Genomic DNA, 15471 nt, shown 5'->3' with positions numbered 1-15471 from the left:
GTTGAAGCGTAGTGTGTAAAAATTGTTGTACTTAGTTGTAACACTCACTACCGAGTTCCAAACTGCCTCTGGAAGCAACATGAGCACAAGAACTGTTTGTCGGGAGCTTCATGAAATGGGTTTCCAAGTCCGAGGAGACCCTCACAAGCCTAAGATCACCATGCTCAATGCCAAGCGTCGGCTGGAGTGGTGTAAAGCTTGCCGCCATTGGACTCTGGAGCAGTGGAAATGCGTTCTCTGGAGTGATGAATCACACTTCACAGTCTGACAGAGGAATCTGGGTATGGCAGATGCCAGGAAAACGCTACCTGCCCGACTGCATAGTGCCAGCTGTAAAGTTTGGTGGATGAGGAACAATGGTCTGGGGTTGTTTTTCATGGTTCGGGCTAGGCTCCTTAGTTCCAGTGAAGGGAAATCTTAATGCTTCAGCATACAATGATATTCTGTGCTTCCAACTTTGTGGTAACAGTTTGGGGAAGGCCCTTTCCTGTATCAGCATGACAATGCCCCCATGCACAAAGCGAGGTCCATACAGAAATTGTTTGTTGAGATCTGTGTGGAAGAACTTGACTGGCCTGCACAGAGCCCTGACCTTAACCCCATCGAACACCTTTGGGATGAATTGGAACACCGACTGCGAGCCAGGTCTAACATCAGTGCCTGACCTCACTAATGCTCTTGTGGTTGAATGGAAGCAAGTCCCAACAGAAATTTTCCAACATCTCATGGACAGCCTTCCCGGACAAGTAGAGGCTGTTATAGCAGCAACAGGGGCATAGCTCTGTCTATGAATTTTAGAGTGGTTACATTTCTCTATCCCCATCCCTCAGCTGTTTACCAAATCAGCGGCTGGTGACCGATTGCCCCTTTTAAGGAGTACGTTCTTCAGTTTACGTTTTTGGTTTATTTAATAAGATATTTGTCTCAAATATTCGTCTCAAAATCCTTTTTTTGCTTGTCCTTTGTATTGGCCTACTGGAGATCATGGGCTGGTTTCCTGGACTTCGATTGAGCCTACATTTGGACTAAAAAGCATGCTTAGAGGAGAATCTTACCGAACAGTATTTTCAGTCCAGGCTGTAACCCCGGTCCAAAGTGTTAATTTACTGCTCTGCATAGAAGTAATGATTTACATTACATTTACATTTAAGTCATTTAGCAGACGCTCTTATCCAGAGCGACTTACAAATTGGTGAATTCACCTTCTGACATCCAGTGGAACAGCCACTTTACAATAGTGCATCTAAATCATTAAGGGGGGGGGTGGTGAGAAGGATTACTTTATCCTATCCTAGGTATTCCTTGAAGAGGTGGGGTTTCAGGTGTCTCCGGAAGGTGGTGATTGACTCCGCTGTCCTGGCGTCGTGAGGGAGTTTGTTCCACCATTGGGGGCCAGAGCAGCGAACAGTTTTGACTGGGCTGAGCGGGAACTGTACTTCCTCAATGGTAGGGAGGCGAGCAGGCCAGAGGTGGATGAACGCAGTGCCCTTGCTTGGGTGTAGGGCCTGATCAGAGCCTGGAGGTACTGCGGTGCCGTTCCCCTCACAGCTCCGTAGGCAAGCACCATGGTCTTGTAGCGGATGCGAGCTTCAACTGGAAGCCAGTGGAGAGAGCGGAGGAGCGGGGTGACGTGAGAGAACTTGGGAAGGTTGAACACCAGACGGGCTGCGGCGTTCTGGATGAGTTGTAGGGGTTTAATGGCACAGGCAGGGAGCCCAGCCAACAGCGAGTTGCAGTAATCCAGACGGGAGATGACAAGTGCCTGGATTAGGACCTGCGCCGCTTCCTGTGTGAGGCAGGGTCGTACTCTGCGGATGTTGTAGAGCATGAACCTACAGGAACGGGCCACCGCCATGATGTTGGTAGAGAACGACAGGGTGTTGTCCAGGATCACGCCAAGGTTCTTAGCGCTCTGGGAGGAGGACACAATGGAGTTGTCAACCGTGATGGCGAGATCATGGAACGGGCAGTCCTTCCCCGGGAGGAAGAGCAGCTCCGTCTTGCCGAGGTTCAGCTTGAGGTGGTGATCCGTCATCCACACTGATATGTCTGCCAGACATGCAGAGATGCGATTCGCCACCTGGTCATCAGAAGGGGGAAAGGAGAAGATTAATTGTGTGTCGTCTGCATAGCAATGATAGGAGAGACCATGTGAGGTTATGACAGAGCCAAGTGACTTGGTGTATAGCGAGAATAGGATTTCTCCTCTATTTAAAGTACAGTGTGTGGAAACTCATTTATTTTCCCACTTCCCTTCAGGTTCCAAGAGGTGTTTGATCAAACAGTCAAGCAAGAGGATATATTTGAAGCCATCGCCAAGCCAGTGGCAGACAGGTGATACACCCTTTAACTTGTTTTGAACTTCAAGTTTAGAGTGAATCTTTGAAATGTTTTGTTCTAATTTCATGCTAACCATTTTAACAAGCTACTGTGTTGGATATCTGACATTCTTGAAGGTAGACCTAATAACTGGATGACCAAAAGAAAACTACCAACAATTGTAGGCAGGCACTGTTTTGGCAGTGTGAATCCCTATTGGGGTGTTTCAACACAAGTACAGTTGCTTTCTCCATTGTCTGTGGTCCATTCTATTCTAAACTGTGCTTCCCAGTCAAGATTACTACTTAGACTTATAGATACAGATGAAATGTTTAAGGTGGGCCTAACTTCTCCACCAAAAAGAGGTTGAAAACCGATAGCCACTAATGACAGATCTAGGATCAGCTTCTTTTACCTCAAACCCTAAAAAATTAAAGGAAAACTGATCTTGAGACAGTGCTCAGGAACAATGATCACCTACACACTATTTGTTCACCGCTAGGGCCCCTGTTCAGTGTTAAAGCAAAGCCCGGACCACACAGACTTCACCAGGCATGTTGACGGGTAGCACGTTGCTCTGACAGTAAGCTGAGCTAGTGTGGGGATGGAAATGAAGGGAGGCTGTGATTTTTGGTCCAAACCACAAAGTGGTGAGCAAGCAGATGGGGTCGCACACTCTGCTATCCTGTGCATGCGAGAAGCCTTACGCCGCAATGCAGCGGGTATCCTTCGCCGAAGCTCATCATCATTTTTGCGCTGCTATATATAGATTTCCCAGTTTTTGGGCTTCCCCTCCCCAATTTCTAGTGCTCTTCAGTAATAGTTGTGACTAGGGTTGCAAAGGGAGGATATATTACAGGAAATGTTTGAAGTTTACCAGTAAACCACCATTTCTGTGCGATTTTTCACATTGTTTGTAACTTATTATTTTACTTATTTTGTACATAATGTTGCTGCTTCCTCAATTTATGACCGAAAATAACTTTTGTGATTACTCACCTCGACTTGGACAAAGATTTTTTCTTTAGCGAGTCCGACGTGAAGGAGATACTGCTTTCTCGGGAACGGGTCCAAATCTCCATCATTTGCGTGAAGAAAAGACGGAGAAAAGGGGTCGGAGGTTGGGCTGCCTTCTGAGAATTTGTAGGCGAGTGCGTAAACCCCCTCTATCATCAGTCCTATTAGCCAACGTGCAATCATTGGATAACAAAATGGATGAGCTCTGATCAAGGATATCTTACCAACGGGAAATTAAAAACTGTAATATATTATGTTCACAGAGTTGTGCCAGAATGACGACATGGATAACATACAGTTGGCAGGGTTTTCGTTCCTTCGGCAAGATAGAACAGCTGCGCCTGTTAAGACAAGGGGTTACAGTCTGTCTATTTGTTAAAAGCAGCTGGTGCACAAAATCTAACATTAAGGTTTTGCTCGACCTGAGGTAGAGTATCTCCTGATTGCTGTAGACCACACTATTTACCAAGACTTTTCATTTATATTTTTCAACAATCCGATGCTGGCACTAAGACGGCACTCAACAAGCTGTATAGGGCCATAAGCTTACAAGAAATGCTCATCCAGAGGCGGCGCTTCCAGTGGCCGGGACTTTAATGCATGGAAACTTAAATCCGTTTTAACTCATTTCTACCAACATGTTAAATGTGCAACCTGAGGGAAAAAAAACCTCTAGACCACCTTAAATCCACACACAGAGACTTGTACAAAGCCCGCCCCCCATTTGGCAAATCTGACCGAAACTCTATCCTCCTGCTTTCTTTTTACAAGCAAAAACTAAAGCAGGAAGTACCATTTGACTCGCTCAATAAGGAAGTGGTCAGAGGATGCAGATGCTAAGTTACAGGACCGTTTTGCTAACACAGACAGGAATATGTTCCGGGATACTTCCGATGGCATTGAGGAGTATAGTTGCTGGCTTCATCAATAAGTACATCGATGATGTCGTCCCCCTAGTGAACGTACATACCCCAACCAGAAGCCATGGATTACAGGCATCATCTGCACTGAGCTAAAGGGTAGAGCTGCCGCTTTCAAGGAGCGGGACTCTAACCCGGACGCTCATAAGAAATCCTGCTAAGCCCTCTGAGGAACCATCAAACTGGCAAAGCGTCAATACAGGGTTATTGAAATGTACTACACCGGCTCCGATGCATGTGGAATGTGGCATGGCTTGCAAACTGTTACGGACGACAAATGGAAGTACAGCCGCAAGCTGCCCAGTGACACAAGCCTACCAGACGACTTATAAATTACTTATATTCTCACTTTGAGGCAAGCAACTCTGAAGCATGCAGGAGAACATCAGCTGTTCCGGACGACAGTGTTATCACGCTCTCTGTAGCCGATGTGAATAAGACCTTTTAAACAGGTCAACATTCACAAGGCTTCAGGGCCAGACAAATTACCAGGATGTGTTCTCTGAGCATGCACTGACCAACTGGCAAGTGTCTTCACTGACATTTTCAACCTCTCCCTGACCGAGTCTGGAATACCAACATGTTTCAAGCAGAGCACCCTGTGCCGAAGGTAACCTGCCTAAATGATTACCGCCCCGTAGCACTCACGTTGGTAGCCATGAAGTGCTTTGAAATGCTGGTCATGGCTCACATCAACACCATCATCCCAGAAACCCGAGACTCACTCCAATTCTCATACCGCCCCAACAGATCCACAGACGACACAATCTGAATCGCACTCCACACTGCCCTTTCCCACCTGGACAAAAGGAACAACAATGTGAGAATGCTGTTCATTGACTGCATTTCAGCGTTCAACACCATAGTGCCCACAAAGCTCATCACTAAGTTAAGAACCCTGGGACTAAACACCTCCCTCTGCAAATGCATCCTGGACTACCTGACGGGCCTCCCCCATGTGGTGAGGGTAGGCAACATATCATCTGCCACGCTGATCCTCTGCACTGGAGCCCCTCAGGGGTGTGTGCTTAGTTCCCTCCTGTACTCTCTGTTCATCCACGACTACGTGGCCAAACACGACTCCAACATTAAGTTTGCCGACGACACAGTGGTAAGCCTGATCACCCACAGCGATGAGAGCTTATAGGGAGGAGGTCAGAGACCTGGCAGTGTAGTGCCAGGACAACAACCTTTCCCTCAATGTGAGCTGATTGTGAACTACAGGAAAAGGCAGGCAGAACAGGTCCAAATTAACATCGATGGGGCTGTAGTGGAGCGGGTTGAGAGTTTCAAGTTCCTTGGTGTCCACATCACCAACAAACTATAATGGTCTAAATACACCAAGACAATCGTGAAAGGGCGAGACACACCTTTTCCCCCTCGAGACTGAAAAGATTTGTCATGGGTCTCCAGATCCTCAAAGTTCTACAGCGGCACCATCGAGAGCATTCTGACCACCGCCTGTTATGGTAACTGCTCGGCATCTAACCACAAGGCGCTACAGAGGGTAGTGCGTATGGCCCAGTACATCACTGGGGCCAAGCTTCCTGCCATCCAGGACCTATATACTAGGCTGTATCAGAGAAAATGTTTTTGTCAAAGCTTCCAGTCATAGACCGTTCTTTATGCTACTGCACGGCAAGCAGTACCGGAGTGCCAAGTGTAGGACCAAAGGGCTCCTTAACAGCTTCTACCCCCAAGCTATAAGACTGCTAAACAATTAATCAAATGGCCACCGGACTATTTACATTGACACCGCCCAACCTTTACCCATACCTGCATGTACAAATTATTACCTCGACTGTACCCTATATAGGCTGTCTCGTCGGTGATCAGGCCTACCACTGTTGTGTCGTCTGCAATCTTAATGATGGTGTTGGAGTCATGCCTGCCAAGCAGTCATTGGTGAACAGGGAGTACAGTAGGGGACTAAGCATGCACGCCTGGGGAGTTGCAGTGTTGAGGATCAGCGTGGCAGATGTGTTGCTACCTACCCTCACCACCTGGGGGCGGCCCGTCAGGAAGTCCAGGATCCAGTTGCAGAGGGAGGTGTTTAGTCCCAGGTTCCTTAGCTTAGTGATGAGCTTTGAGGGTACTATGGTGTTAAACGCTGAGCTGTAGTCTATGAATAGCATTCTCAGGTGTTCCTTTTCTCCAGGTGGGAAAGGGCAGTGTGGAGTGCAATAGAGATTGCATCATTTGTGGACCTGTTTGGGTGGTATGCAAATTAGAACGGGTCTATGGTTTCTGGGATGATGGTGTTGATGTGAGCCATTACCAGCCTTTCAAAGCACTTAATGGCTAAGGACGTGAGTGCTTCGAGTCTGTAGTCATTTAGGCAGGTTGCCTTTGTGTTTTTGGGCACAGGGACTATGGTGGTCTGTTTGAAACATGTTGGTATTACAAACTCATTCAGGGACATGTTGAAAATGTCAGTGAAGACACCTGCCAGTTGGCCAGCACATGCCTGGAGCACGTCTGACCCCGCAGCCTTTTGTATGTTGACTTGTTTAAAGGTCTTACTCACGTCGGCTATGGAGAGCGTGATCACACAGTCGTCCGGAACAGCTGAAGCTCTCATGCATGCCTCAGTGTTGCTTGCCTCGAATCGAGCATAGAAGTGATTTTGCTCGCTATGGAGAGCGTGATCACACAGTCGTCCGGAACAGCTGAAGCTCTCATGCATGCCTCAGTGTTGCTTGCCTCGAATCGAGCATAGAAGTGATTTTGCTCGTCTGGCAAGTACGTGTCACTAGGCAGCTCGTGGCTGTGCTTCCCTTTGTAGTCTGTAATAGTTTGCAAGTCCTGCCACATCGGAGCCGGTGTAGTATGATTCAATCTTAGCCCTTTATTGACGCTTTGCCTGTTTGATGGTTCGTTGCAGGGCATAGCGGGATTTCTTGTAAGTTTCCGGGTTAGAGTCCCGCACCTTGAAAGCGGCAGCTCTACCCTTTAGCTCAGTGCGAATGTTGCCTGTAATCCATGGCTTCTGGTTGGGGTATGTACATACAGTCACTGTGGGGACGACGTCCTCGATGCACTTATTGATAAAGCCAGTGACTGATGTGGTGTATTCCTCAATGTCATTGGAAGAATCCCGGAACATGTTCCAGTCTGTGATAGCAAAACAGTCCTGTAGTTTAGCATCTACTTCATCTGACAAGTCACTGGTGCTTTCTGCTTAAATTTTTTCTTGTAAGCAGGAATCAGGAGGATAGAGTTGTGGTTGGATTTACCAAATGGAGGGCGAGGGAGAGCTTTGTACGCGTCTCTGTATGTGGAGTACAGGTGATCTTGAATTATTTTCACCTCTGGTTGCACATTTAACATGTTGATAGAGATTTGGTAGAACTGATTTAAGTTTCCCTTAAGTTACCACTTCTTCTTATTGGTGTCCTTTAGTAGTGGTTTCATTGCAGCAATTCGACCATGATGGCCTGATTCACGCAGTCTCCTCTGAACGGTTGATGTTTCTGTTACTTGAACTCTGAAGCATTAATTTGGGCTGCAATTTCTGAGGCTGGTAACTATTATCCTCTGCAGCATAGGTAACTCTGGGTCTTCCTTTCCTGTTGTGGTCCTCATGAACGCCAGTTTAATCATAGCGCTTGATGGTTTTTGCGACTGCACTTGAAACAACTTTCAAAGTTCTTGAAATTTTCCATATTGACTGACCTTCATGTCTTACAGTAATGATGGACTGTCATTTCTCTTTGCTTATTTGAGCCGTTCTTGCCATAATATGGACATGGTCTTTTACTAAATAGGGTAAAACCTTGTCACAACACAACTGATTGGCTGAAACGCATTAAGAAGTAGGAAATAAATTCCACAAATTAACTTTTAACAAGGCACACCCATTAATTGAAATGCATTCCAGGTGACTACGTCATGAAGCTGGTTGAGAGAATGCCATGAGTGTGCAAAGCTGTCATCAAGGCACAGGGTGGCTACTTTGAAGAATCTCAAATATAAAATATAAGTAGTTGACTTGAACTCTTTTTTTTTGCCTACTACATGATTCCATGTGTGTTATTTCATAGTTTTGATGTTTTCATAACAATGTAGAAAATAGTTAAAACATAGATGAATAGGTATGTCCAAACTTTTGACTGGTACTGTATATATAATCTCAAAGTGGTCTGAGAAGAACAACATTGGCAGGGCAATTCAGGTGTAGCCAAGAAATATATTGGGCCTGGTTAGCCTAGTGCACAAACCTCAACATTAGCCAATTAACCAGTTTTTAGTTGGTTAGTATTGCTTATGCTTTTTAAGTCATGTTTTTAAAATTCAATTCGGAGCTTTCATTTGGACTTAAAGTGATCTTGACTCAGAAAAGGTTGGTAACCACAGATGTAGGCAAGCCTATTAGATAACTGGCTTGTTTTCATACGATATATGTTACAATTTGGGAATTGTACAATTTAGAGTATTATCTATGACTCACATAAACTCAGCAAAAAAGAAACGTCCTCTCACTGTCAACTGTGTTTATTTTCAGCAAACTTAACATGTGTAAATATTTGTATGAACATAACAAGATTCAACAACTGAGACATAAACTGAACAAGTTCCATGGACATGTGACTCACAGAAATGGAATAATGTGTCTCTGAACAAAGGGGGGGATCAAAATCAAAAGTAACAGTCTGGTGTGGCCACCAGCTGCATTAAGTACTGCAGTGCATCTTCTCTTCATGGACTGCACCAGATTTGCCAATTCTTGCTGTGAGATGTTACCCCACTCTTCCACCAAGGCCCCTGCAAGTCCCCGGACATTTCTGGGGGGAATGGCCCTTGCCCTCACCCTCCAATCCAATAGGTCCCAGACGTGTTCAATGGGATTGAGATCCGGGCTCTTCACTGGCCATGGCAGATCACTGACATTCCTGTCTTGCAGGAAATCATGCACATAATGAGCAGTATGGATTGGGGGCATTGTCATGCTGGAGGGTCATGTCAGGGAGAGCCTGCAGGAAGGGTACCACATGAGGGAGGAGGATGTCTTCCCTGTAAAGCACAGCATTGAGATTGTTTACATTGCAGGCAATCTCAGTCCGATGATGCTGTGACACACAGCCCCAGGCCATGACAGACCCTCCACCTCCAAATCAATCCCGCTCCAGAGTACAGGCCTCAGTGTAACGCTCATTCCTTCGACGATAAATGTGAATCCTACCATTACCCCATGTGAGACAAAACCGTGACTCGTCAGTGAAGAGCACTTTTTGCCAGTCCTGTCTGATCCAGCAATGGTGGGTTTGTGCCCATAGGCGATGTTGTTGCCCGTGATGTCTGGTGAGGACCTGCTTTACAACATGCCTACAACCCCTCAGTCCAGCCTCTCTCAGCCTATTGTGGACAGTCTGAGCCCTGATGGAGCGATTCTGCGTTCCTGGTGTAACTCGGGCAGTTGTTGTTGCCATCCTGTGCCTGTCGCGCAGGTGTAACGTTCGGATGTACCGATCCTTTGCTGGTGTTGTTACACCTGGTCTGCCACTGCGAGGACGATCAGCTGTCTGTCCTGTCTCCCTGTAGCGCTGTCTTAGGCGTCTTACAGAAAGGACATTGCAAATTCTTGCCCTGTCCACATCTGCAGTCCTCATGCCTCCTTGCAACATGTCTAAGGCACGTTCACGCAGATGAGCAGGGACCCTGGGCATCTTTCTTTTGGTGTTTTTCAGAGTCTGTACAAATGCTTCTTTAGTGTCCTAAGTTTTAATAACTGTCACCTTTATTGCCTACCATCTGTAAGCTGTTAGTGTCTTAACGACCGTTCCACTGGTGCATGTTCCTTAATTGTTTATGGTTCATTGAACAAGCATGGGAAACAGTGTTTATTAAACCCATTATAATGAAGATCTGTGAAGTTAATTCGTAAAAATCCAAGTATCTTTGAAAGACAGGGTCCTGAAAAAGGGACTTTTCTTTTTTTGCTGAGTTTATATCAGCTCGATGCAGGGAAGAGTGCGCAAGGCAGTATTGAATGTCATTGTCTGCATGTGTCTCTGTCTGTCACCTCAAAAATGTCTCTCTGCCTGTGTGCACCTTCAATGTAAACTTTCATTCATAGGCTAGGGTGTAGCAACCTCATTATTGATATATGGAACATTTGAGTATCATGTAATAGCCAAAACCTATCGCTGTTACATTGACCTGAGTGAATGGAATATGAATGACAGTATTTTCAAACTTGGCAGAGTTTGGCTACTCTTCTTACATAGTGTCTGAGAGTTTTCCCCTTGTCCTAAGGTTAGGCTAAATCAGGGTTTGTTCCCCAAGGGAGAAAGGCAAAGACTTGAGCATTTACTTGGAATTTCCTGCAATCAAATGTAGGTCTTGATGTTGTTATCTGAATGATGTTTCTCTCTCTCTCTCTTCCTTTCTCCTCCCCTGCCCTGCTCAATTTCTCTCTCTGCGCTCTAGTCCTAATTCCACCTCTTACTCATAATAGGGGTATTTATGGAATATGCAAGTGCTTTTAATTATCGTCAGTATTAGGAGATCTAAACAACATGTGAGATGTCTGTGTTGACTCAGGGCTCAAATATCTTTGACCTGACTCAGACCATAGCCTTCTGTCTTCGGTTACTCTTAAAGTTACCAGCATATAGATTCCGGCTCCGGGGCCAGGATGTAGCCCCATGTCATTCTGGGGCACTGATTCAAACCATGGGTTGTCTTTCTCCAATGTGAAACATTTCTTCTTCAGCTGTTGAATTCCGATTTTTGATTCACATTTACGGCGATCTAATGGAATGTTCTAGATTCCTGAAGGTCTTAACCTTTTTAAATCCAGTCTCACCTGTGGTTAAATCAGAGGTGTGAGTAGCCCTGTTGATGTACCCCCCCCCACCATTGGTGATGAATGGAGATGGAATGTATAAGAAAATGATGACAATGTTATGGACACATTGAAGTGGTCAGCAAATTCATTAAGTGTTGAAGAGCCATGGATGACACAACATACTCATTTTCTTACTTCACACCTACATTTGAATGCATTTTTACTTCTCATTTCCAGAATTTGTAAACTAGGCTATTGCTGAGAAGAGTGTTTCTCTCAAGATTATTCTCTTACATGTAGCCCCCAAAAACATTTTTTTTTAACATTAGTATTGAGGTGGAGTGGTAACGTTCGCCACTAGAGTAGGTCCCCGGGTTTCAATCCCCAAATCCACCATTCCTACTGTTCTCCCACTTGCCTGTCTTCCCCTCTGTTTCCAACTGTCTACATAAAGTATTCGGCCCCCTTGAACTTTGCGACCTTTTGCCACATTTCAGGCTCCAAACATAAAGATATAAAACTGTATTTTTTTGTGAAGAATCAACAACAAGTGGGACACAATCATGAAGTGGAACGACATTTATTGGATATTTCAAACTTTTTTAACAAATCAAAAACTGAAAAATTGGGCGTGCAAAATTATTCAGCCCCTTTACTTTCAGTGCAGCAAACTCTCTCCAGACGTTCAGTGAGGATCTCTGAATGATCCAATGTTGACCTAAATGACTAATGATGATAAATACAATCCACCTGTGTGTAATCAAGTCTCCGTATAAATGCACCTGCACTGTGATAGTCTCAGAGGTCCGTTAAAAGCGCAGAGAGCATCATGAAGAACAAGGAACACACCAGGCAGGTCCGAGATACTGTTGTGAAGAAATTTAAAGCCGGATTTGGATACAAAAAGATTTCCCAAGCTTTAAACATCCCAAGGAGCACTGTGCAAGCGATAATATTGAAATGGAAGGAGTATCAGACCACTGCAAATCCACCAAGACCTGGCTGTCCCTCTAAACTTTCAGTTCATACAAGGAGAAGACTGATCAGAGATGCAGCCAAGAGGCCCATGATCACTCTGGATGAACTGCAGAGATCTACAGCTGAGGTGGGAGACTCTGTCCATAGGACAACAATCAGTCGTATATTGCACAAATCTGGCCTTTATGGAAGAGTGGCAAGAAGAAAGCCATTTCTTAAAGATATCCATAAAAAGTGTTGTTTAAAGTTTGCCACAAGCCACCTGGGAGACACACCAAACATGTGGAAGAAGGTGCTCTGGTCAGATGAAACCAAAATCGAACTTTATGGCAACAATGCAAAACATCATGTTTGGCGTAAAAGCAACACACCATCCCCACTGTCAAACATGGTGGTGGCAGCGTCATGGTTTGGGCCTGCTTTTCTTCAGCAGGGACAGGGAAGATGGTTAAAATTGATGGGAAGATGGATGGAGCCAAATACAGGACCATTCTGGAAGAAAGCCTGATGGAGTCTGCAAAAGACCTGAGACTGGGATGGAGATTTGTCTTCCAACAAGACAATGATCCAAAACATAAAGCAAAATCTACAGTGGAATGGTTCAAAAATAAACATATCCAGGTGTTAGAATGGCCAAGTCAAAGTCTGAATCCTGAATCCAATCGAGAATCTGTGGAAAGATCTGAAAACTGCTGTTCACAAATGCTCTCTATCCAACCTCACTGAGCTCGAGCTGTTTTGCAAGGAGGAATGGGAAAATATTTCAGTCTTTCGATGTGCAAAACTGATAGACATACCCCAAGCGACTTACAGCTGTAATCGCAGCAAAAGGTGGCGCTACAAAGTATTAACTTAAGGGGGCTGAATAATTTTGCACGCCCAATTTTTCAGTTTTTGATTTGTTAAAAAAGTTTGAAATATCCAATAAATGTCGTTCCACTTCATGATTGTGTCCCACTTGTTGTTGATTCTTCACAAAAAAATACAGTTTTATATCTTTATGTTTGAATCCTGAAATGTGGCAAAAGGTCGCAAAGTTCAAGGGGGCCGAATACTTTCGCAAGGCACTGTACCTAGAAATAGTAAAACCAGAGAAACTGATAATTTTGCGGTGGTCTCTTAATTTTCTCCAGAGCTATATACAGTTGAAGTTGGAAGTTTAAATGTATTTGGCTAAGGTGTATGTAAACTCAGGTTTAGACAATTCCTGATATTTAATCCTAGAAAAAAGTCCCTGTCTTAGTTCAAATAAAAGACCACCACTTAAGTTTAAGAATGTGAAATGTCAGAATTAATTATTTATTTCAGCTTTTATCACATTCCCAGTGGGTAAGAAGTTTACATACACACAATTAGTATTTGGTAGCTTAGCCTTTAAATAGTTTAACCTGGGTCAAACATTTTAGGTAGCCTTCCACAAGCTTCCCACAATAAGTTAGGTGAATTTTGGCCCATTCCTCCTGACAGAGATGATATAACTGAGTCAGGTTTGTAGACCTCTTTGCTCGCACACACTTTTTCAGTTCTACCCACACATTTTCTATGGGATTGAGGTCAGGGCTTTGTGATGGCCACTCCAATACCTTGACATTGTTGTCCTTAAGCCATTTTGCCATAACTTTGGAAGTATGCTTGGGGTCATTGTGCATTTATAAGACCCATTTGCGACCATGCTTTAACTTCCAGACTGATGTCTTGAGATGTTGCTTCAATATATCCACATACTTTTCCTTCCTCATGATGCCATCTATTTTGGGAAGTGCACCAGTCCCTCTTGCAGCAAAGCACCCTCACAACATGATGCTGCCACCCCCGTGCTTCACGGTTGGGATGGTGTTATTCTGCTTGCAAGCCTCCCACTTTTTCCTCCAAACGCATCATGATGTCTGCCGAGTTTACACTTGCAAGGCAAGGGGCTAGGGAGGAAGGAATTCATTTTAAATGGATCGCCCTTGTCCGGAAATTCGTCACTCGTTCATCATGACGATAGTGTTTTCAGTCACCAGTAGCTTGTGGGTGCTTTATATGCGCTACAGCCGATTATGATTGCATTTCTACTTATAATAATAATAATTTAACTCTATAATTATTAATATACACCCTATGTATGATAGCTAGCAAATTAAGTAGCTAACTAACGTTAGCCTGCCTAGCTACTTCTGAAGAAGGAAAATATTGATGTTGAGGTTTTACGTTTTGGCAGACTTTTTTTGCCCCGAAGTGACCATAATTGTACACTTACAAACTCCATTAAATACGAGTGCTGAAGGGCTTACTTTGCAAACTTCCCTTGCTTGGCTAATCATTTGGACCGCTGAAAAATATGATCGCTGGGATTCCCCCAAGGGCATAAGGCGAGGGTAAGTGGACAAGGGTGTGTCTTCTATGAGTTTGGATCAAAGCCCCTGTTAGTGATTTATTTAGAATTCAAGGCACACTTAACCATCATGACTCCCACAGCATATTGCAGCGATACGACATCACATCTGGTTTGCGCATGGTGGGACTATCATTTGTTTTTCAACAGGACAATGACCCGACACACCTCCAGGCTCTGTAAGGGCTATTTGACCAAGAAGGAGAGTGATAGAGTGCTGCATCAGATGAACTGGCCTCCACAATCACCTGACCTGAACCCAATTGAGATGGTTTGTGATGAGATGGACCGCAGAGTGAAGGAGAATCATTCAACAAGTGCTCAGCATTTGTGGGAACTCCTTCAAGACTTTTGGAAAACTAATCCAGGTGAAGCTGGTTGAGAGATTGCAAGGATGCCATCAAGGCAAAGTGTGACTACTTTCAAAAATCTCAAATATATTTGGATTTGTTTAACACCTTTTTGGTTACCACATGATTCCATATGTGTTATTTCATGTTTTTGATGTATTCACTATTATTCTACAATGTAGAAAATAGTAAAAATAAAGAAAAACCCTTGAACGAGTATGTGTGTCCAAACTTAGAATTATTCAGACCCCTTGACTTCTTCCACATTTTGTTAGGTTACAGCCTTCTTCTAAAATGTATAAAATAAAAACAATTCCTCAGCAATCTACACACAATACCCCATAATGACAAAAGAAAAATGGATTTTTTGAAATGTTTGCAAATGTATTAAATATTAAACCCAGAAATACCTTATTTACATAAGTATTCAGACCCTTTGATATGAGACTCGAAATTGAGCTCATTCATGTGCATCCTGTTTCCATTGATCATCCTCAATGTTTCTTCAACTTGGAGTCAACCTGTGGTAAATTCAATTGATCGGACATGATTTGGAAAGGCACACGTGTCTATATAAGATCCTACAGTTGACAGTGCATGTTAGAGCATAAACCAAGCCATGAGGTCAAAGGAATTATCCGTAGAGCTCCGAGAATAGATTGTTTCGAGACATAGATCTTGGGAAGGCTACCAACAAATGTCTGCAGCATTGAGGTCCCC

At 44.3% G+C, this 15471-nt stretch overlaps 1 protein-coding gene across 1 annotated transcript in view; it reads left to right on the top strand.

The window, feature by feature from the left end:
• The window catches only part of LOC135553159 (kinesin-like protein KIF6), an 89013-nt gene that overhangs the window by 8172 nt on the left and 65370 nt on the right, over positions 1–15471 (top strand). The window contains exon 3 of the mRNA XM_064985322.1: positions 2260–2334. Within this exon, the coding sequence (XP_064841394.1) occupies positions 2260–2334 (75 nt within the window). The remainder of the gene's footprint in view (positions 1–2259; positions 2335–15471) is intronic.

The sequence above is a fragment of the Oncorhynchus masou genome, chromosome 2 (genome assembly GCF_036934945.1).
Source record: "Oncorhynchus masou masou isolate Uvic2021 chromosome 2, UVic_Omas_1.1, whole genome shotgun sequence".
NCBI lineage: Eukaryota > Metazoa > Chordata > Actinopteri > Salmoniformes > Salmonidae > Oncorhynchus > Oncorhynchus masou.
Note: the sequence above shows the minus strand (reverse complement) of the source record. Positions and strands in the feature narration are given on the sequence as shown.